The sequence below is a fragment of the Phoxinus phoxinus genome, assembly GCF_949152265.1.
Source record: "Phoxinus phoxinus genome assembly, chromosome: 18".
NCBI classification, from domain to species: domain Eukaryota; kingdom Metazoa; phylum Chordata; class Actinopteri; order Cypriniformes; family Leuciscidae; genus Phoxinus; species Phoxinus phoxinus.
This window is the reverse complement of record NC_136893.1, coordinates 13,141,233-13,165,778: the sequence shown is the minus strand read 5'-3', so window position 1 is coordinate 13,165,778 and position 24,546 is coordinate 13,141,233. Positions and strand designations below refer to the sequence as shown.

Sequence of the window (24,546 nt, the reverse complement as noted above, 5' to 3'; positions counted from 1 at the left end):
CCACTCGTAAGTAGAGCTTCACGATTCAGGATAAATTGAGAATCATAATTTTGGTTTCAAATAGAGATTGCGATTCTCCCACGATTTTGAACAGACAGCTAAACAAAAAAACATGTAATTTACTAGAGGCCCTGACTAAATGTTATTTGCTAAAGTCTATATTAAATTAATTAATTAACATTATTATGATTTTTATTTTTAAATCTGTTTGAATGAATGATTCAATGACTCACTCATAAATACTTCACTTGTTTTCATTACTGAATGAATCAGCGTTTTCAAACAAATTTCTTGAATAGATGATTCAATGATAAATAAAAAATGTTAACAGTCACTTGTCGCAACCTAGAGGCAAAACGATGAAATACTTTCAAACGGTAATTTGCTCTATATTGACCGGTACCGTAAACATCAGTGATTATATCTGAACTATAAACTTTTATCCCAGTTCTTCTGTGATAAAGCATTGATTGTCTGTGATTTTTACCATTCATGTTGATAATTATACAAATGATGTGTTAGGGGCTGCCTTTACAGATTTATTAAACTCCTTTGGGGTCAAGCAAAACGTAACTAGACCCACTCATCATTTTAATCATACACTAGGTTTAATTTTATCTCGGAAACAATCCTACTGATAGATATTCTACCGCAAAAGTGATGATGTCACAGATCACTACCTTGTAACTTGCATACTACTGAAAAGTGCCATGTGTGCAGTGTTATCGGCCAGGTAAAACAATTCTCCCAAATACTATAGATAGATTCATGCCTGATCTGTCTCAGCTGCTCAGTGTACCCAAACACACAAATGAACTAGAGGACATGACTAGCTGTATGGGCACCATTTTCTCTAGTACATAAGAAACTGTTGTGTTGCACAATCAGATTAAAAAAGGTCAGAAAGAAAAGTAATGCACCATGTGCTACACACGCTATCAAGAGAGAAATTTGTAATCTAGAGCGTAAATCAAAACAAACTAATTTAGAGGTCTTTAGAATCGCGTGGAAAGACAGCACTTCCCGTTATAAAAAGGCTCTAAAAGCAGCCAGGGCCGAGCATCTCCGCAAACTACTAGAAAATAATTAAACATTTTAGGCTATTTAGTACAGCTAGAATAACAAATAAACAGACATCACCTGAACTAAATATTTCATCACAGTTTAGTAGTAATGACTACCAGTACATGAATTTCTTCACTTCAAAATCGAAAGCATCAGAAATGCAATTGTAAATGTACAACCTTTGACAGTGTTTTATGATTCAGGCTCAATTATCGCCACTCATAAACAATTGCAGTGCTTTACAACTACAGGACGGGAATAGCTAAATCAACTTATTGCATCTGGACTACCGTAACAAAATGTTTATTAGATCATTACCCACTAAACTACTGAAAGAGTTGTTACCTGTACCAGAAGAGCCTCTTCTCAATATTATTAACTCGTCTTTATCTCTAGGTCATGACATAGGTCCCAAGACCTTTCATGCTGGCAGTTATTAAGCCTCTCCTTAAGAAACCACAATTAGATCCAAATTAATTAGCAAATTACAGACCCATTTATAATCTTCCATTTATGTCTAAAATACAAAAAAGTTGTGTACGCTCAATTGTGCTTTTTTTATAATAATTTTTTGTGCATTTTTTATAATGTATAAAGTAACACATATAATAATAAAAAAATTCAGTCTGGATTCAGGCCCCATCATAGCACAGAAACGGCACTCATTAAAATTATAAATGACTTACACTTTTAGCTTCTGACCCAGGCTGTATCTCAATACTAGTTTTACTTGATCTTAGTGCTGCTGCGTTTGACACTATAGATCATAAAATACTCTTAGATCGACTACAAAAATACACTGGTATTCAAGGACAGGCATTAAGGTGGTTCAGACAGTTTCTATTTTGTCTTTTTAAGACAAGGGAAAAATCAAAGATAATGTCAGTAAATTATGGAGTACCGCAAGGATCTGTGTTAGGCCCTCTGCTATTTTCAATATATATGCTGCCACTTGGTAATGTTATAAGAAAACATGGAATTAGTTTCTACTGTTATGCCGATTATATTTGTTTTTATAATACATTTAATTTAGTTATTTATTTCATCACGACCAGATGAAATCTCTATATTTATCCAAGTTGACAGAGTGTGAGAATTTTCTTCTATTAAATTCAGATAAGACTGAGGTATTACTTATTGGACCAAAAACCTGTACACTACACAGAATCTCTTTGAAGATAATTTGCATTTAGAAGGATGTACTGTTACATCATCCTCCACAGTTAAAGACCTGAGAAACTTGTCTTCATATTTCATGTTACAAAAACAGCCTTCTTCCATCTCAGAAAAATCGCTAAGCTCCGGAACATGCTATCCGTTTCCGATGCAGAAAAGTTAGGTCATGCATTCATGCATCCTCAATAAACAAGCTACAATTAGTCCAAAATGCAGCTGCTAAAGTTCTTACTAGGTCAAGAAAATATTATGATCACATAACAGCAATTTTAAATCATCTCTACACTGGATAAGTTCCATATCAGTTACAAAGTATTGCTACTGACCTTTAAGGCCCTAAACGGTTTAGCTTCTGTGTATTTAACTGATCTTCTATTGCCCTACAATCCATCACGTTCTTTAAAATCACAAAACTCAGGGCTTCTGGTAGTACCTAGTATATCGAAGTCCACTAAAAGGAGGGATAGCATTTTCACATCTGTCTCCTAAAATCTGGAATAGCCTTCCTGATAATGTTCGGGGCTCAGACTCCGTCTCCCAGTTTAAATCTAGATTAAAGACACATCTCTTTCATTTCGGAAAGTATTCAGAATAACCTGGTTTCCCAGTGCTGTGCAGCCATCTGTGAGTGGGAAATAGATTGTCATCCAATTCATTTGATCATCATTTTAAACATCAAAACATTTGGCATGTAAAAAAAAAAAAGAAGGAAAAAAAGACATCTCTTTAGCCAAGCATTCACATAATGCACCTCATAACCTTATGCTCTAGTTTCATATCTACAGACTTTGTAATATTTCTACACAAATGACATTTTGGGAAATTATTGCAATAGCCTTGAATAAAAATTCTAAAAAGCTGCTTAAATTTATTTTCATTATGTAAAAAAAACAACAAAAAAATATATATATATATGTGTGTGTGTCATGTTTGTTTATTATGTTTTACTTATGTAGGCTATAGACCATTAAATCAAATCAGACTTGTGATTTTATCACATCAATTACTGCTTTAATTATATATAAACAGAAGTAACTTTTTGCCAATTTTATTACTCTAACAACATCCTCTTCTTATCGGAAAAGGCAAAAAAAATTAATATCGGACATGGCCAATTTTTACGTTAAGCCTTTATCGTCCGATTCTTGTCGACCATCTTGGATTGTCATTAACACAAGACACGTTCGAGCATTTAGCCTAAGTACAGCTAGATGGAGTAAAAACTAAAAGTATGACTGAAAGAAACATTTAGCAACAGTCTAGCTCATATTACAACATACAAAAACAATTGCAAAAAACGCACAAAAAAACAACAACAAGTTCTGCAAACAACCCCATACTATTTTTGCCAAAATCAACTAACACACACAAGAACGAAACTACTTAAAACCTTGTTGTGAGTTCTCCTTCAGGACCGCTCACAGGATCCAATAAACACAAGGCATGTCAACATCCAGGACTTTTTATCCGTTCCCAAACAAGCTTGTAGAACTATGCTTTGTTCCAGTGCACCAGTTAAGCTCTCAGAGATCCGGTCAGCAGCATTAGGAGGATGATAGATACAAAGTGGAAAGTGCATATAAAACTTTACAAGCCCTGAATAGAAGTTCAGGAGAGGAGGAGGACTATATAAGAGACTGTTAGCTTCTAAAATATGGAGACAGCTGGTAATGGAGATATGCATATCTATACCCACCCATGACTGGCAATTATCTCAAAAACGTGTTATTAATTACATTTTAAATGAAAACATTTGTTAAGTGAATAATTCAAACCTGGGAAATACTGAAACCTAAAAAAAAAGATATCAAATTAATCTAGATTGTATTTATTTTTTAAAACTTGAAACCTTTTTAGGCAGCCCTAAAATACTAATGTCAAAAACAAATAAACTGAAACTAAACTTAAACTAAAAGTAAACTAAAATGACCCGAGTGAAAACTAACAAAAACTAAACGATGTAAAAAACTAATTGAAAATAAAATAAGGTAAAAATGCTTAATAATAATAACCCAAATTACCAAACATTGAGAGAGATATTAATCTATAAGTACTTATGCTCATATCACCATCAACAGCATTAAGCGAGAAGCATTGGAGGACAAGTTTGACACTGTTATTGACTGCGTTCCTAAGGTCTAAATCGTTCAACCAGACAAGGCATTCTCATCACTCATGCCACTGACTGTACATAAAAAGCAACACTAAAAACACTCAGCGTCTAAATTTAACGCACGATCACACAGCAGCAGCGAGCGACCGCGAGGAGGAGAGTCTGTGACTCTAATTGGAGGTTTTGGGGTCGTTGGGGGGAACCGAGTACACAAGCAACTTTTCCCACAGAGCTTGCCTTCATTCAAAGCACACAAATATTTCAGACAGAGATGTGGATTGTTAATTCAGACCCCTGTTTTTTTCCAAATGCACAGCCAAACTACTGACAAGTTTTTGAAGGTGCAAATCAAGGGGGACTGTTAATCATTTCAAAGCATCGGAGTCTATGGTGGGGAATGAAGAAGGCCTTTATTTGTTCCTCTGGGCCTGCACCCAACTGCAAACATCAGGAGCATCCCAAAAAGGTGCACCGGCCAGGACTCCTTGAGCTAAGCGACCCAACATCACACTGCAGTCATTCGAAATACCACAGTCCTGTTATAACAAAAGCTGTTTCCACACAAGGGCTGGGAGCCGGCCAGAAGACCGGCCAAATTAAATGCGGGAGAAACTTCCGTTTCATTCATTTGCGCTTTGTCTTGGGCATTTAAAAATGACAGGAGTGTTTTACATCCAGGCACCTTCACAGGATAAAAACATTGATCTTTTCTCTAAAATCTGGCCGAGGGAGTTTAACCAATTTATAAGTTTGTCCTCTGATGTTAATTTTCTAGGACAACCCTTAGTTGTGCTGGGCGCTGAAAAATGGGGCCAGTTTCTAATGAGATGAAATTCCAAAGAAATTAGGCTAAAAAAACAATCATTCATACATCACCGTCGTTCAATGTTCACCCGTACCCTCCGGGCTGACAGCGGAATGGAAGGCACACTATCGATTTTTCACTAAAAGAAGTATCCGCTTTACAGATAGTGGGGAAAACGCTGAACGGAAGCAAAAAAGGAACCAGCATGCGTTAGCAAACAGCAATGTGCAGACATGTACACGTGTATTTATGCTTTGGGGCTGTAATCAGGATATCATACTTAGATTGTGAACACGCTCCTGGTTCATTCCAAAATATACTCACAAGACACTTTGGCACACTCTACTTCCAAGGACTTTTGTTTATCTCTGTTACGTTTGCTTGGACTTGCTCCTAGTTTCGTTGAGAGATAATATAAAAATAGAAAACAAACATAAATGCTGCCTTGGTACATTTTACACTAATACTTGACCAGGAGTGTGGGAACACCTTCACAAGTCTGCTGGACAGCATTATCAGATTGGAAAATATCTGTAGCCTACAACCTCGAATGGGCCAACAATCAACTAGTTCACTAATTTATCAAGATATATTTGTCTATTTCCGCCTGACAGCGACATGTCTACATATTTTTGAAAGCAAGAATGTATTATTATTTTATTTAAATATGCCACAATAAAATTCATCCTTTTTGGTCACATAAACCCAAAACCAAATGTTTTTCCTGAACGGGGGATAGTTCAACAAAACAGGACAATTTGCACTTACTTTCTTCTGTGGAACAAAATAATGATGTTGGGAACCAAACTAAATTGGAGCCTACTGACTTCCATTGTATGAAAAAAATACATTTAAAATATAAAATATATTTTTATGTTTGACAGAAGAAAGAAAGTCATAGAGGTTTGGAATGGCATGATGTTGTGTAAATGAGGACACGACAGAATATTAATTTAAATCCTTTAATCCTAAATAGTCAAATAATCTTTGAGGAAACCCATCGAAAACATTTTGCACAATTCTAATCAGTTCACCTCAAAGCTAATCTTAGCTGATCTTCCATTTTATTCTAGCATTCTTTTTTTTTATTCAACACTTGAATGTGGTTAAGTTTCATTAAGAAAAAAATTAAGCATTGCATTTTTGAAAACCGCATTTTTTCCCAAGACTAAGTCTGGATCAGATTAAGTAAGATGATCAAAACATACTGTGCGTTCACACCGCCGGCGGCGAGAGCGTCAAATTGACCGGAAGCCATTCATTTTCAATGAGAGCCGGCGGCGACCTCCGGCGAGGGCGGTGCGGCGCGTCTTGGACGGCGAGAAGAGTTCGAAATTGTCAACTTTATGATAATAAGCTATGACGCGGTTCGGCGGCAACCAATCGGAATGCAGAAGTCCTCCGCCTGAGAGGATACCAGAGAACACAATCCTGTAAACTTTGGTTCCGACCACATTAGTTCCTAAGCAAAATGGAGGAAAAGTTAATTATTTCTGTTGCGGGTTTCCCGTTATTGTACGAATTGTCCCTGTTTACATACAGGGACATTAAAGGGTTAGTTCACCCAAAAATGAAAATAATGTCATTAATGACTCACCCTCATGTCGTTCTAAGCCCGTAAGACCTCCGTTCATCTTCGGAACACAGTTTAAGATATTTTAGATTTAGTCCGAGAGATTTCTGTCCCTCCATTGAAAATGTATATACGGTATACTGTCCATGTCCAGAAAGGTAATAAAAACATCATCAAAGTAGTCCATGTGACATCAGTGGGTTAGTTAGAAGTTTTTGAAGCATCGAAAATACTTTTTGGTCCAAAAATAACACAAAATAAGACTTTATTCAGCATTGTATTCTATTTTTTTTACTTTTTACATGCATCTGCTTAACATACGAGCTTACATACTGCTTCTTTGCCTGTGTTTTGATCTGGAGATAATGTACTCGGTCAGCAGACGCATAATAGCGCCCCCTACCGTATCACAGTGAAACCACAGAAAGCAGAAAAAATGGCAAGGGCAGCGAATTCATAAAAGACTAGATAACTCAATTCAGTGCTTATTATGGCGGATGCAGGTGTGGCTTTCAGCATGAAAGACGTTCCAGACACTCAGACAGTTGAAGGAACTGTCACAGTGCTGCATGGTCACGAATGTTTATCATTTGCACACATTTCAAGCCTTGCAAATTTAAGCATTCAAGCGAAAGAGAACTCTGGCTTAAATAAACAGTAGAGAATACATGTGTATCATTATATTGGATACGTGCATTAGTCAAAGTGATAGCACTGTCTATGTTATTAATGTTATTCAAACTATTGTATGCATTTATTATATGATTTTACTTGTAGTTTATTTTTTTATTTTATTATTAATGACGGTTTACTTGTCTTTAATAAGCTTTGAAATGTGTGTGTGTGTATATATATATATATATATATATATATATATATATATATATATCTGTGGTAGTGAAATTGGAATCGAGAATTGTTACATTTTAGTGGCATCTAAAATTTTGGATATCATAACCTTATTTATTACAATACAAGGAGGATACATGGGTCAAAAACAATAACTATTTTATTAATTTATTACTTTTACAGTGAAAATGTAATCATTGAATCAAATCGAAAATTGAATCGGGACACCTGTATCGATTCCCAGGCAGCCCTAGTAAGAATCGTGACCCACTTTCAGCCCCTCAGTCTCAACTTCCCCCGCACAGCGCAACGCCCCTCCAAATCAGCTCCAGACCTTGGCCACACATTCCAGCACCTTTTAATTGATTTCATCTGCAGACTCGTCCTCTGTAAGGATATGGGCTTGTAAAAGGCGAGTTCTCGGGTTTACCTCGGGTCTTTGGAGCCCACAATGGAATTTTGGAACGGAGTTGAGATTTTTGCTGAAAATGACAATTATATCAGGGTGGTTCTTATTACAGAGCAGAACATTTCTTGAAGTTTCACCAAACGCTGCTACATAATCTTTTGATTCTCTGTTATGCATTCTCTGGGAAATTCCTGAAGATCCTGTTTGTAATTAGAAGTTGTAACATATAATACAGAGAAAACAGGCAAAGAGAGAGGGGAAACGACAGAAAGAAAATGAGAGATCAGTTCTCATCAGCCTGCACTGCTCTCCTCCCTTTAGGAATTTTCCATCTGCCTCACAGACCTGCAGGTGTGGAAGCTAAACATTAATAATTAAAAAAACGTTTCTAGAGCACCAAATAAGCATATACAAGAATGGTTTCTGAAGGATCATGTGACACTGAAGACTGGAGTAATAATGCTCAAAATTCAGCTTTGCCATCACATGAATAATTTACATTTTAAAACATACTAAAATAGAAAACAGTTATTTTAAATTGTCGTAAAATTTCACAATATTACAGTTTTTACTGTATTTTTCATCAAATCATATGTATTCATCATGTATTTCTTCTGAACGGTACTGTGTGTGTATAAAAAAAATATCTTTTTTAAAGCAATACACAATCAGATTTTTCGAAAGGCCAAATATGCAGCCTACTATAGCTATAATCTTAAGGCATCCAGCAAGAACACTGACTACAAGCCACAATACATAAACTAAGCAACATCCACCAACTGAGTCACTGCCACTAGGAACGAGGCTTCCAACAGAGAAAGTTGGAGAAATCTACAGGGACAAGATAGTTCTTACCACTGCATTTTGCCACCTTTTCAGCACAACATTGCAGTACCCCTGGGAAAGGATATGTGTTAACATAAGGGTAAAGGGAAGAGCTATTAGGCTACATTCTCTGTTCATTGAGCTCTATTTTTATGCTGAACGCCAGTGTCAAACACAGTCCAGTGACCCGTTTGAGGAACACCATACTGAGCAGGTCGGGGGTCCACCTCCTTCGAAATGTAGAAAAGGGCCTCAAAAACACATTGAGTGTACTTGCACACTGAAGCGTGCAGACACACACACACACAACAGGACAATACGGTCAAACAAGAGAGCTTTGTGAATAAGGCACCATGTACTGGCCTGCTGCTCACACATGATGTGGTCAGACCCTCTGAACAGTCATTCTGACTGTAAGTGCCCACCAGACGTGCACATGGTATCAACACATTTCTGCTCATTTTCTGCCTGGTTTTCATAAAGATCTTGCTTCGGTATGTTTTATGATGATACCTTGAAAATGTGGATTCATTACCTCCTAATTTAAACACAAAAGCAAACTTTGTACCCACGTTTGAGAAGGTAAGGTCCACTTTCAGGACGTATATACAGTACATGGCTAAACTGCTATATTACGGCTGCCGTATCTAATCCCGATAAGTTATATTCTCTAATGAGGAAATTAAAAGTGTGAATGGGCAGTAAAACATTTTTTAAGGAGTGAACATCCCAAAATCTTAAAGATGGCTTCTAGATACCAGGTTGTACATGCAGTCTAGACTAGCCAAACATTTATCAGTTATGTATCAGGGATCTGAAACTGGAATTTTGTCAACCCTGTAAGCGCTTGGCAGTTGGTGTTCAGCTTGGGAGATCATGTCCATTTTGATGTTCCCTCATATTGACCCAAATTGATTTCTGATATTATAGAAAATCTAGTTTCTTATGGCTAATGAGAAGAACTAATGAGTATTATACACTCGTGGGCTTGTTATTTTAGCATTATGTATACTAGCTTATTATAGTATTTATTAATGTTTTAATTTGATTATTTTTTTCATATTTTCAGTTTCAATTTGAATCTTTTCTTTTAATTACGTGCTCATCAGTTTTTGGTTAAATGTATTTTTTATTATTAGCTTTCATTTTTTTTCACTTTAATTTATTTTTTTAAGTTTTAAATCGAATTTTTATATTTTACTTCAACTTTATTTCAATAAAAAAATATTTGAATGGTTTAAGTTCACAATAACACTTGCTGCAGTATAATGATATTTGGAGGGAATAAAATAGGACAGCAAAAAATAAGTTAAGTGTTAACTAAGTGAAAACTGATAAAGGAGTATTGTAATAAATTAAAGTGCCCACTCATTATTGTTATTGTTAAATCACAGATTAATGGTTTATATTTTCTTTTACCTGCAATTTGAAATGGAAAATACAATAAATATAATCGTAAAACAATACCTTTTCACCAAAATAAAAATGAAAGTGCTACATTGAGGCCGCCCTCCTCTGCACTCACAAATAATCTATTCATGAAAGGTCCTCATTGTATATTGATCAACTGACTCTCTTTTAACATAACAAGTAGCTATTATTTGCATAGTCTCCCTTTCAGTTAAACATTTATCCCGACTGTATTTACTAAGCTATCACAATGGCTTTCTAGCCTTAATAAAATATTTTATATCTGACACATGGATCAGTGAACATGATTCACTGAGATTATAGGAGCTGCCCAGGCAAGTTCCCAGGTGTGAACTACCCATGAAACTATTAAAGGGCAGGTTTGATGTCCACAGAACACCTGTTTCTTTCCTAATACCGGTCATTTCATATAAACAACACAATGACTGATTACAAGTCAGGGCCAAGGGCACAATAAAGGCCCCAGTCATTTTCATGACCGCCAATTGTACATTTCTACTAGTAACTGCTGTCCATCTCCAGGATGAGTAATACATGAGGAGTTCTCTGACAGCCAGATGAGAGTGACGATGAGGAGCGTAAACCAAGACAAAAGCTTCATTGAGTTGAAGTCACCAACAAATAAAAGTTATTTCATGATTTACTAAACCCCTACACCTTCCAAAGCCGTATGATTTTATTGTATCCGCTGAAAACAAAGGGAGGTGATTTTTTATTTTTATTTTTTTGTGCTCCTAAAATGACAAAAAAGGAATAAAGATTGTATATTTGATTGGCTTCATAAGCCTTGGCATATATAGCACACAAGTGATATGTACTACTTTTAATATAACTTTATGGTGCTTATATACTGTATATGTAGGTTTTTTTTGGAAGGGAATTAGGGCATTAAATTAGGGCTGAAATATATTCAGCGAGGATTCATTAAAATTTTTATCTTTTTTAAATAAATGCAGTTCTTTGAACTTTCTATTCATCAAAGAATCCTGACTAAATGCATCACGGTTTCCACAAAAATATTAAGCAGCACAACTGGTTTCAGCATTGATAATAATAAGAAATTTTACTTGAGGACTAAATCAGCATATTAGAATGATCATGTGACACTGAAGACAGCTTTGACATCACAGGAATAAATTTAATTTTAAAATATACTAAAAAAGAAAACGACTTGAAATTGTAACTATTATTGCTTTTACTGTTTTATTAAGCAACTAAACAGTCTTGATGAGCATAAGAGACTTATTTTTTTTAAATCAACAAAATCATACAGATCTCAAACTTTTGAACGGTAGAATAAACAAAAAAGAGTGAATGAGAGAAATTGAAAAGGTAAAAAAAGAGAAAGATATAAGAGTTCTAGTGCGTGAGTGTGGGGTGTTTAGAAAACATGACAATTGGCCTCAACATTTGAGCAGCCATGTTTGCGCCTCATGTGAGGAAGGAAGAAGGCAATCCATTTCAAACCTTCAACATCATCAGATCTTCAGACTCTAAAGAAACAGCCAAACACTTCACACAACATCCCATGTCTGTGATAATCATGACATCCCACCAAAAAGAACCTAGTAGTTGACAGAAGCACTTGCTAACCACTCGCTTATGTTTCCTGTCACTGGCACATCAACAGCACCCACCTACTTGTGTTTAGCTACATGCAGTCATGTCCTCCTGGGTGTAGCAGTTAAATAGGGTAAACATTAATACCGCAAACCGAAAACACCAATTACAGCATATTTAGCTCAATACCATCAACAATATCCTTTCATCCACAGCTCCAAACCTCTCACACAAGGAGGAACCATGCGATATCGAGTTGGTTATGCAAATCCAGGTTTAGCCCTCAGTCCCAAAGGAGTCTACCGTGTTTCCCAGGAAGAGGGGAGGTTAAAAGAGGGAGATTAGAGCCTCCTCGGGCCCTGGGTGGTAAGACTCCAGCTGAGCAATCTAATGCTATTACATTGTGCTTTTCTTATTTCAAAAGACAATTCCTGTACGCTGACAAAAATAAACTGTTGAAACTGTAGATTTTCGGTCAAAGCCGTGAATAATCTAAATAGGAAGGTTCCGGATTCATTGCAAGTTAAGCTATACGGACAGTAAAATCTCTCTTTCCAACATTACATGCACAAGTGCGGACACTATTTTTTTAGTACTTGGGGTGTACCGTTCTCCACCCATTGTATGCAGTTGCACCGCGATTCATCTCAAATCTGACGATGCACATCTATAATATGGTTTGTTGAAAATAACAACGCATAAAACAGAGACAGGCAGAGTTCGGCTAATGTATGTTTCTGTCGATAGATACGCATTTTGGCTTCACCTTAACCTTGTTCAATGCGAGTGGCATATGCTCTAATATGAGCAGTCATTCAAGCCGTCATCACCCGGGTGTTGATAGCGCTCGAGAGCAGGTGAGACCTGAACAGTACACGATGCTATCTGTGTTTAAACTAAACTCATTTAAGCCTTGCCAATTTAAACCTTCAAGCCCAAGAAAATGGAAATGAAAACTTGCGCGTACACGTAAAACCACGTCTCAGACAGCACGCAAATGTTGAGTCCTCTTTCAAGTCTTGCAAATTCATGTCAACTTGCCAGACTTGGTGAGTATCCTAGCAAACATAGTAGTTTGTCTTAAGTGACCGTAAACAGTCGATAAAGACAATGCATTTGTATCAGTATCAGTGTACTGAATTCGTGCATTGTGTCTTAGTGACAGCAGACAAATATTCCTGCTTAAGGTTAAATCAAAAAAACAAAAGACAAGGAAATCACTCACTGCTCTTGACTGAATAGCTTTTGTAACTTTAATAATGATGATTCATCTAAAAAAAAAAAATTATACAGATTATATGCAATGTTGTTAGACTGTTATACCTGAAAAACTTGAAAAGCCCTGTTTATTTTATATGTGCCTTTGCTCTACTGTATTAATTTGTGCTGTTGCTTGTGGTTTCGATTATTTGTACTTACTTTCTTTAGTTTTATTTGACAGTAGTCCTTTTTTCCCTGAACATATGCATACCGAACCATACCAAAACCGTGACTCTAAAACCAAAGCGTGAGTAATTCGAACCGTTACACCCCTAAACAATATTATAGAAATAGTAAAATATAATGTTAAAATATTTGTACATAACCTAAATAATATTCACAAGCTATAAGAATTCGCCATTTTGCGACCTCAAAAACCAGCACATCAAACAGAGCTGACAGTGTGTCACAGATGCATAGAACCTGGAATATTCCTCCTTAAGTGAGTAAGCGGTCACATCTGAATATCTGCTGTGCAGTGTTCACTTCAAATAAAGGTTACGTAACAGACTTTGCTGTTGCAGTGCTCTTCAACTAACAACAACAAAAAGAAATCCAAGCCTGAACGAAAATGTTACCAAGGGGTTTATAATGTAGCTCTATTCATTCATCAAATGGAACAGAGATGGCGTGGGAGAAACGAATGGTTGAATGAAAACTCAATGTATGAGTAGATGTATTAATGTATGAATGTGGGAGGATTCATGGATTTATCTCAGACTATAAGAGGATTGTAGAAACCTCCGGAGTATCTGAGCCACAAAGACAGGTGTGTACTTAAGATAATGCACTGATCAAGCAGAGGACAAAAAGATTGGTTGGTTACGATCAGTGTTATTGTTAAAGAAACCTGAATGAAAACATTTAAGTAAAAATAAAACATAACATAACCTGTAATATGTTTTTAAAAAGCAACTAATAGACAGTGCTGAGAAATTTAAGTTTTTAAATGATAACAGTTTGCTCATTAACTTTGGCAACCCTTAAATCAGTATTGCTATTCTCTAAACTAAACAAAAAAATGAAAACAATGTAAATTGAAATAAAGCTTAAATAAAATAAAAAATATTAGATAAACATCTTAAACGTAAAAAAAAACGTGTCCAAATGAAATAAATTAAGTTTGTTAGAAGTACTAAAATGACTACAACTTAAAAATAATATAAATAAAAGCACATACAACAAAATTACACACATACAATTACTAAAACTTACACTGAAATTAAAATGAAAACTTTAAATAAAAGTTAATTCGAAATATTCATATAATAGTATAGCCTACTTTAGAACTGAACTGAGTGCTTTTTGCTAACTAACTGGGCTCGAATGGTTAAAAACATAGACATATGTGTTAAAGTAACCAGTCTTTGCAAGTCAACAGTCATTTATGTCGTAAGTGAATGTAAACTGTTGAGAAAGAAAACACGCGAGTATATGAGATTCAAGCAAGTCGCTCTTAAAGTGACGCATTTACATTAGACGCGTCGTGTTCAGGTCTTAAAGAGACAGTACCCATATAATAGTAAACACGCTGCCGCTTGTCCTTAAAGGGATAGTTCACCCAAAAATTAAAATTGTGTCAGTCTTTACTCACACTAATGTTGTTCTAAACCTGTATTAATTAATTTCTTGTGCTGAACACAAAAGAAGATATTCTGAAGAATGTGGCTAACCAAATAGTTGCTGGTCCCCATTGACTTCCATAGTACAAAAAATATATACTATAGAAGTCACTGCGGTACATCAACTGTTTGGTTAACCAGATTCTTCCAAACAACTTTTATTTTCAACAGAAAAAATACACTTATTTGGGTTTAAAGCACACAATCAGGCCTCGAATCTGTTGATGGTATGTCATATTTGTATGTCTTAAAATGTCCATTTCTATCCACAAAACTTGTCAGAAGTCATGGTTTAAGGGGTAATTAATTTTTTTTTTAAATCCTAGGGGAAACACTGTGACGTTTTCGTGACATAAAATTACTCGTATCTTGATAAGATTTTGGTCATATCGCCCACCCCTAGTTCCAAAGCAGAAAAACGTATCTACTCCAACACTGAAAAAGCATCAGTTCTCCTGTTCCAACAGTGATCCACACAAAGCCGCGAGTTCCTCCTGCTGTAGTCATTGACAGTAGACTGATTCCAGCACGGGCCCACTCACCACCTACGCCTGAACCACTGCAAGGGTCACTCTGCATTCCATGAAGCCAAATGCTAACATGTACATTAAATCAGTGATTGGCATTACATGTGATCTAACAGTGAGGCAATGGCTTTGCAGATACATACTCCCAAACTTGCACGCCAAGGCTGGTCACTAATGGTCTGCCGTGCTTTCCTATTCCTCCCCTAAAGTTAGTTATGAGGTGGTCTAGAATAATGTCTCTGCTCTATCCAGATGTTCCAGAGAGGGTGGAGGTGGAGCAAGATAATACAACACAAGAACCTCGTCTCTGTCCGCCAGACCACTTCCTCCTCGTTTTTCACAAAGCACACAAACTCCCAGGTCATTCACATAGCATAAAACCAACATATTACTCTCATTCCATGCCAAGAAAATCTCATCTCATTAATTTCATGAATGAGGAGTGTTTAAATATAGAATATTTGTTTATGACAGTAATCTTCGTTCCAGTATAATAAAAATACCCACATCCCTCAGGCACCAAATCCTGTCTAGACAAGATAACGGTTCATCTGAGGTCTCCTGAGGTTCATTTGGTTCATTTTTTGCGGTCGCAACTAAACCTATTATCAGAGATCAGCAGAGGCGACTCATCTGCGACAGTCAAAATCATCTGACAGGCCGTCTGAGGTGGCTGCACGTGGGTTAAATGTGCAGAACAAACAAGTTGAACGACTACATCATATGACCCACGGCACAATTGTTCATATCTAATTGATTCAACAGTCATATAAATTACACAAATGTTTCCTTAAGTAACTGAAGATTACAGATTAATGTAATAAGTTTAAAGGGATAATCAAAATAACTAAATGTGTTATTTTGTGTTCCAGTGTTACATTTTTTTGTCCATAAAATAAAATCAATGCGCTCCAAAAACAACACTGAACATCACTGGCTTTCATTTAGTAAATATTTAATGAGAATGTTCCACAGAGATAATAAAGTCAAATAGGCTTGGAATGACATGAGAATAAATATAAGATGATAGAATTTACATTTTTGGGTGAACTATCCCGTTAAGACAAATAAAAAGAGTTTTTTTGCAGTTAAGATGCGATGCACTACCTAGTTAATGACTTCTGATCAGGCCTACATGCACTTATTTCTCTGGCATGAGCATTGCATTTAGATCTGCATAATTCAAAATGTAGGCCATTTGTAGGCCATTTTTCTGAGCCCTACTAAAAAGGACTGTTGCATAATTTATACAGATGTCACCGAAAACTATCTGGAGTATTTATTCAAAAGGCATCCGGTGTGCTTTGTAGGCACCGCATTTATGTGGGTCATTATAGTTAACATCACAAACTATAAAACAAAAGCTATAAAAAGGAATAACTAGGTCAAGCTTTTTGGTAATTTAAAATATTTAGCCAACTTAAATACCTCAAACTGCCTTGGAACAATCAGATGTGTCAGACAAAGACAAGCATACTATGAATTATCTTGGTGGTTCTCAACTGGTGGGTAACAACTCAAAAATGGGTCACTGGACTGACAGAAGGAAAAAAACAGAATGCTAAATGTTTAATAACCAAATATTTAAATGTAACTAACCAAATAAAAGTGCACAGGCAATAGGCTTGTCAACATTAAAAAGGGAGGAAAAATGCTACTCGAATCTTTTTTTTTAGTTGATATCAAAATCAGTGTCCAATCAGGTTTTATATTGAAAAACATTTAAAATGTCCATAAACCAACACAGATTTGTTTTGTGGCATGCTTTAATTCTTGAAAAAAAAATACTACTCAATAAATTAAAAAAAAATACTAATGCTAAAAAGACTAATACTAAGAAGTATTCAATGGAAAAACATTAAATACAGGTTAATTTGCAGCATAAACTTGGTTTAGTGCAAAACTAGTTAAGTGCATACTGCATACTCGGGATTCAAATCACTTCTAAATAAACTAAATGTACAAACTTGGGCTAAATATTGGAGTGCAAGACATGAACTGATTTTGGATTCCTGATTGTTGGAGTGGAATTAGCCGTGGAATATATATCTCTGTCTCAGATTATGGTGTTTACGTGACGCAAAACAAACGCTAAAGAATCGACAAGACTCTTTTGTTGGCGATAACGAAGCACTAGTGCCTATCCGTGCACTTGAATAGACCGCTAAGAATGCGGGAATATGGAGCCTGTCCACTGCATGCAAATAGACCTGTGGCGAGCTCCGCTTTCACTCATAGCCTACTGTAACAATTCATGCAAGCACGAGAATAACATTTGACAGGCGTTTGAATTCATAAACGACTACAGCGAATGCACAGGCCTATTGAAGCTATTGCAATATAACTCAACTCCCACATCTCCAATCTGTCCCCAATGGCACAAACGCGTTAAAAAAATCCGGGCGATTTGTAGCTTCTGTGCACAAATGCTGATAATGTGAATGTTTCATAATGAAATAGCGCGAGTCTGGATGAGGATAACAAGGACATGTAGCAATCACAGCACCGGTGATAACAAAACTGTGCAAATACTCCACACAGTAAGCTATTTATTTATTCAAAATCAATCCCCAAACCTGAAATAATCACATATTGCTGCCCACATAGTGGGTGTCGAAAGCAGCAGCCTGCACTGTAGTAGCTCGGTCACTATTACCAGGCCATGTCTGAAAACTTTACTGACTGTCTTCCAGATGCATGCATGGACAAAACAACACGTTTAATCGTGGTTACTCACCTTCAATGGCTCTGGTGGGATCTACAGCCTCTATTGCAAAAACTACTCCCAGGTAGAGCAATCCAACAGCCAGCATGTTTGCATTGCAAGATGGCATTGCCTATGAAAATATCACAATTGTTCACGTAAAGCTGGATTCGAACACCTCATCCAAACCTCACAATTGTCCGCCGTGGTCTGTTGTTTCTTGCGCCCTCCGACACGCTAGAAAATGTAGCTGAGCAGACAATATGCACGGTGGAGATTGTATCATTAAAATGTATATATAAATAAAAAGGCTTTTCCAGCCTAAAAAGGCGAGGTTTTGTACAATGGCACGGTCATGTATGTTGCTTACTGATTAACAGCATGCAAACAGAGGTTTGTGGTGCCTTCTTTTTTTTAAAATGGCTTAAAATCAAAGCGGTCTTCTCTATGATGAATTTATTCCTTTTGCAAAATCAGGATAATAAAAAATACAAGATCGTCAGTTAGCGGTCCTCGCTGCAAAAATAAAATAAAAAAGGCTCCTCTCTTCTGTGCCCCACCGCTTCTGATGCTGGTGGTTACAATTTAAGTGAGGGGGGAAAGTGGAGCCTCTACTGGACTGCTGCATGACGTCACCCACCTCGACAGGAGTCCAAAAAAACTCAAAGCCCTACGCGGCACTCGGCTCCTGCGCATGCGCGGCTCAGCTTACGGATAACCATTTGTTTCCCCCCTCATTCGGTGGAAACTGATCCCGCCACGCAGCCATCTTGGCTCTCACTTCATGGCTCGTAGTAATTCATTTATATGCCTATTAATTGACTAGCCTGTATGAAGAATTGTTTTTGGCTGAATACTTGTTGCAATTAAATAATTAGGCTAAGTTTTAAAATTCACATGTGTTAATACATCTATTACTTTAGTTTGTATTGTATGTTTTTCTTCAGCATCAATGATAAACATATGATGGATGAAGAACACAACAAAGAGTAAACCTACCTACTAGGCTACTTATATAAATAGTAATAAAAATGACAATAAAAAAATGCTAAAACCAAATTTATTGTTGTTGTAAGTTAGTTACTGACACATTTGAAGTACGTTTAGGGGGCTAAAAATTAGCCTTTTTTGTAATTTTGATTTATAGCCCAATTTTAATGCACCAGGTTTTTAAATGCTTATACATGACAGAGGGGAGGGGGGGACTGGGGAGTTTCCTTTTGTGTCTTTTTGTGCCTTCTTGCTTAAATTCACGTCTTTTATCCAGGATGAAGTTTAATGTCACCGTCCAAGGAACAGAAATACATAATTTCTGGAATTATCCGAAGCTTGGAAAATCCACCTCACTAACAGCAGGAAAAAAGAGTCATGAACTTTTGTTTCATACAGCCCAGACAAACAGCTCAGGTAGTAACTGTACAGTTATTGATCATGTTAAGACTGAAATTTTATTGATAGAGTAGATGTGTAATTAAGTCTCGCTGTTTCTTTTTCTCTATTTCTTTGTTCATCTTCGGGTTCTTTTGTCTCTTTTCTTACATAGATGACATGGGTCCATCTAGTGGTCAATGTAAATTAGTGCATTGCATGAGTGGAGTTGATAGTTGCCAAAGGTACTGTGTTTTCACAACTCTTCATTAGTATATAAACTAGTAAAGACTTAATGAGTGAAATAAAACAGTTTTTCTAATTATATGTGGGGGGAAATGCATTTGTAAAATCAGTTCAAACAACACTAATCATGATTGAAAGAGGGGAGTTTCCTTTTGTGGGTCTTTTATTGCTTAAATTCCAGGAGGAAGTTCAATGTCACAGTCCAAGGAACAGACAAACACATCTCTGGAATTATCTGAAGCTTGGAAAATCCACCTCACTTACAGCAGGAAAAAGAGTCATGAACTTTTGTGCCATACATCCCAGAAAAAAAAGCTCAGGTAATAGGCCAATGTCTGAATGTGCCATTTTATTATATTGTGTATATCTTGAACTCATTTATGCATTTACACTTTGAGCACCAACCAGAAACAAAGAGACATCACAGTCACATATGCTGCTATATTGTAAATAGGCCTTATGCTATTCAGAATAATGAGTGAAAAGTGGCCTACAACATTTTAGCATGGCTAAAGCATTGAAGGCGCTTGCTTACATGGTGAAAGTATAAAAATAAAACATGACAAATTGAATAATTATTAAATACTTTTAAAAATCTTCTCTCTCAACATTTGGAGGGTGGGGATATTTTTCTGAAATATCAGAGATGTGCTTTAAAAATGTAAATAAAAAAATTCTAACTTTTTCCACGTTCCTCACAACTGGTGTTTGTTGAATAAAATCAAAACTCATTCTTGTTATAAATAAATCTGATATACAATAAAATACAGTGGATATAAAAAAAAGTCTGTTAAAACAGCTAATTTTTGTGTGGCAAGCTGATAGACTCCTATACAAACAGCCTGCTGAGTGCTCAACTAAATATTAGTTCAGTGGGTGTGTGTGCACACTTATGCAGTTAGTTGTTACCAGTATATATGATATCATCAGTAGGGTAGGATGAGGGAAGATGCCCCCCTTTAGAATTTTTTTTATTTATTTTTAAATTGTATCATATTTAGATACTGTAAGTTCAGCATGTGACGATGCATAATCTGAAATGTTTTATTAGGAAATAAATATAAATATTTACTAATTTAATTATTACACAAAATATTAAAATTTTATTGTGTTAATAGGGGTAACATGGCCCCTACTGAGGTAAGTTGCCCCCACCTGGGATAATAGACATATGAATATTTACTTATTAAATTGCCCATATTTTAATTGAAGATATGTCATAGGAACACCATGAATGCAAATTTTATCATTTCACTTACCTATAAGTTTTCATGAGAGCAAAGATGTCTAAAATGTACATATAATTCATGGAAATACTGAATAATAACCCCATTACTTATAATAATTATTACATTTAAAAATAATAACACTACTAACATTAACAAATAGACACAACATTGTCTCATTAACAAATAGACACACAAAAAACATTAATATTCAACATAATAAAGTATCATAGATCACTATTTTCCAGAGACACAAAACATAAAACATAAAATATCAAATTTATTCCAGTGTCCTGGCCACTGGGTGGCACTACAAACCATGCAGACTATTAGTCTAACTCTTCTCCATAGCTGTCCTCAAGGAAGAGTGCACATTTTCTACATTTTATTTGAGCGCTTTTTGTTCCACCCTCTCTAATAAATCCCACGGTTGTACATTGAACAAGATACACAGCTCTTAAAGATTTTACAGCTCCCACTGAAGCGTAGCCTAATATACTATTAAGTGCGCCCGGCTGTTGCTGAAAAATCCTGTCAACAAAAAAAGTAGTTATACCTCCTTGCCAAACATGAATCATGACCAAGAATGATGCATGGAATACCGCAATAGACTTCTTTTTAAGGAAGGTCCAATAGATCAAATGATGTCATGTAACATACAGCCTGTGAATCACTGATAAATTCACAGTTTGTATCCACCCACCCTGATAGTTTCCTTGTATTGTTTGGCACACTCTGTACATTCAATTTATTCAATTATGTTATACCACAGTTTTAAATCTTGGTCGAATAACCTTCATGTCTTTTAACATTTGAGAAGCCAAACAGTTGGGGGGAAAATCCTATACAAAAAAAATAAATAAATACATTTTTCATCCGAATGACATCTGCAACTCATAGAGACTCGGGGTCACGACAACAGACAGAGTCTCTGATGTGGGACATCCATTCCAGTCGAGTCTTTTGGGAAGATGTGCAGCCGGCAGATGTTGTGGAAAGAGAACAGCATTCCGGCTATGTGGAGCATCTGGGAGTAGCATAGTCGGGATGTTTGTCCGTCCACGTGCCTCAACACGTATCTACCCTCATTCCCCATGCCTCACTGGGAGAAAGGCTTGGGGGTGGTGATAAAGCTCATTGTACATTGGGGTATAAATCCAACAAGCTCTTCGTCTGACACAGCATGACAACCATGCATGCTTAATGACCTCCTCCCCCCTAGGCATCTGTGACAATCTGTGCATTCAACTGTCTCTGAAACTCACCCAGTGCACGATTTGGCTGCCAATTTGGGTAAAACAATCTCTTTTTTTCCAGTTTCAAGTGAGCCGTTAGATTTGTCATCTTGTGCCACAATGAATCTGTGGTTTATTATGCCTTCCTATCAAAACGTGGTATCATCCAAGAGACCTTCAAGGGAAACTTCACACAAAATTCTGTCTTCATTTATTCACCCTCATGTTTTTCAAACCACACAAAAAGATATTAAGCAGGATGTCCATGCTGCTTTCTCCATAAAATGCATGTGAATGAAAACTTACACAAATCCATAAAAAAATACCCAGAAAATACCATAATAGAGCTTCAAATTCTTGTCATGACAGATACTGAAGTAATTATAAACAGAAAACCTTTCTCTCATTATAGCTCTGAAATCTTATTTGTGAACCAATAAAATATGGTATAAAATCTAATATAACACATTGACATGATGTATTGATGTATTTGAAAACCGGGAATCAGATTTAAGCAAACAAAGATAATAATGAACCAATAAACGTCAAACTTATAGCATTTCAGGATGAAAGGGAATTAGCGACAGATCTTTTTTTCAGTATTGTGACGGACATCACATCAAATTAGCGAGAAAAAAACATTGTAGCGCTGACTTGTTTCTCCATCAGGTGTTGACTGGATTGTGAGATGTGGGCGTTGCCCAAAAATGGTGGCAGGGGCGGGGTTTAAGCGGACTAAATGATTGGAGGAGTCCTGCATACATCACCAGAGAGAAGTCTGTCATTTCCCCCGGGAAGATCCAGTTAGGACAGTTTGATTAAAAATTACCAGCTCAAACGCAATTTAAAACAATAAAACACATGCATGGATGAATCATTCACAATAAGATCCTATAACCTCCATTTAGAAAATAGGGTGAATTTTAATTTCATGCCAACTTCAACTAAATTAAGTCATTCGCCTACTTAAAATACATTTGCTTTATTTCAGGCAATGGATGCACCTCACGATCAACAATTGACATGAAGATTGATGCGGATCAGTTAGCAGAACGGCTCCTGACTAGCAGTGGGGGAAAGAGATCTCTCTCTCTGTGTGTGTGTGTGTGTGTGTGTGTGTGTGTGTGTGTGTGTGTGTGTGTGTGTGTGTGTGTGTGTGTGTGTGTGTGGTGTCCTGTGAGGCCTAGCATGTTGTGTGGGGGTTGATTTGAGACAGTGCCAGCGTAAACAGTCCCAGACCACATGTTCTCTCAGGGCAAAGCGCTTGGCCACTCTCCAAGCACATCTGCACACAATCCCTCGCCTTCACCATCCACAGTGCTGGAGACTGAGCTGGTTGCAATGGGGGTGGGGGGGGGGGGGGGGGGTGCACTGCGTTCCCAGACTCCACCAACCTGCTGCAGACAGTCAGGAGTGCGAGAGACGAAATTACAAAAGTAATGATTTATTGATTTGAATCACACAGTCCCTGATGATTAAGTTCTGGTGTTATTTTGCGTGCATGCATAGCGTCGCTGTTTGTAGCTATGTATATGAAATGAGTTTCTTGCTAGCAAATGGACCTGAAAACGTTACGGCTCAGTAATAGCTCATATTGCATAGCTGTGAGCCTTGCTTTCCGTTACCTTTGAGCGTCACCCAAATGTGTGAGAGCGCTATGAATAATTGGCAGCAATTGAGACCTTTTCTCTAGTGTGCCTTCGTGTTTGTGTATGCGTGTGAACATTGGGTAAATTACATCACACATCTTGGACTGTGGGATGTCTGCTAGGCCAACATTACTCCTCTGGCCCACAGCCTTGAGTGAAGAGACATTGTTGCATAAATCAGGCCTGCGAATCTCCCAGCCCTGCGCTCAGAATGTGATTGCATCTGCCAATGGTGACACTGGAAAGATATCGCTGCGGTGTCCTGTTTCTGGTAAACAAAATATTTGCAGCAAAATATGGAAATGCTAAAACGCTTAAACCTATGCGAGCTGAAAGACAATGCATGATCTTTCTGTCCATTTCCTTCAAAGGAAGACGTCATAAATAGCAGGTAAGGAAGTGAGCCAGGCTTCCACAGGGTGATAATTACGGTAAGGGCCATGCTGACAACACCTGAAGAATTCAAGGTATGCGCAAACACTAAAGATATTCACAACCCCCATCAAGACTTCATCCTCCACCTCCTGCTGCAAGCCCCTCTCTCGGTGTATGAACAAGATTTTGCTTTAGACTTGTGAAAAAGCTGTCGATTACTTGATATATTACTTCGCCATCATTTATTACGTTGTGGTCGTTTTTATTTGAAATATATTAGAAACAGCGAATATGTAATGCCCAGAAAAATATGTATTGTCCAGCGAGACAACCTGAGAAAATATAATCTCAGTACAAGACAGTAAAGACATTTATAATGTTACCAAAGATTTGTGTTCATATAAAAGCTTTCTATTTATCACAGAATCCTGAAAAAAAGTTGAATGGTTTCCACACAAATATTGTTTTCAACATTGATAATAATATGTTACATTGATAATAATGTTTCTTGAGCACCAGATTGAGCAT

General features: G+C 36.7%; 1 protein-coding gene across 1 annotated transcript in view; it reads right to left on the bottom strand.

Annotated features, from left to right (window-relative positions):
* The window catches only part of lrp1ab (low density lipoprotein receptor-related protein 1Ab), a 119,674-nt gene extending 101,164 nt beyond the window's left edge, over positions 1-18,510 (bottom strand). Inside the window, exon 1 of the mRNA XM_079587355.1 lies at positions 17,953-18,510. Within this exon, the coding sequence (XP_079443481.1) occupies positions 17,953-18,049 (97 nt within the window). The 5' untranslated portion in view covers positions 18,050-18,510. The remainder of the gene's footprint in view (positions 1-17,952) is intronic.
* Positions 18,511-24,546: the final 6,036 nt, after the last annotated feature.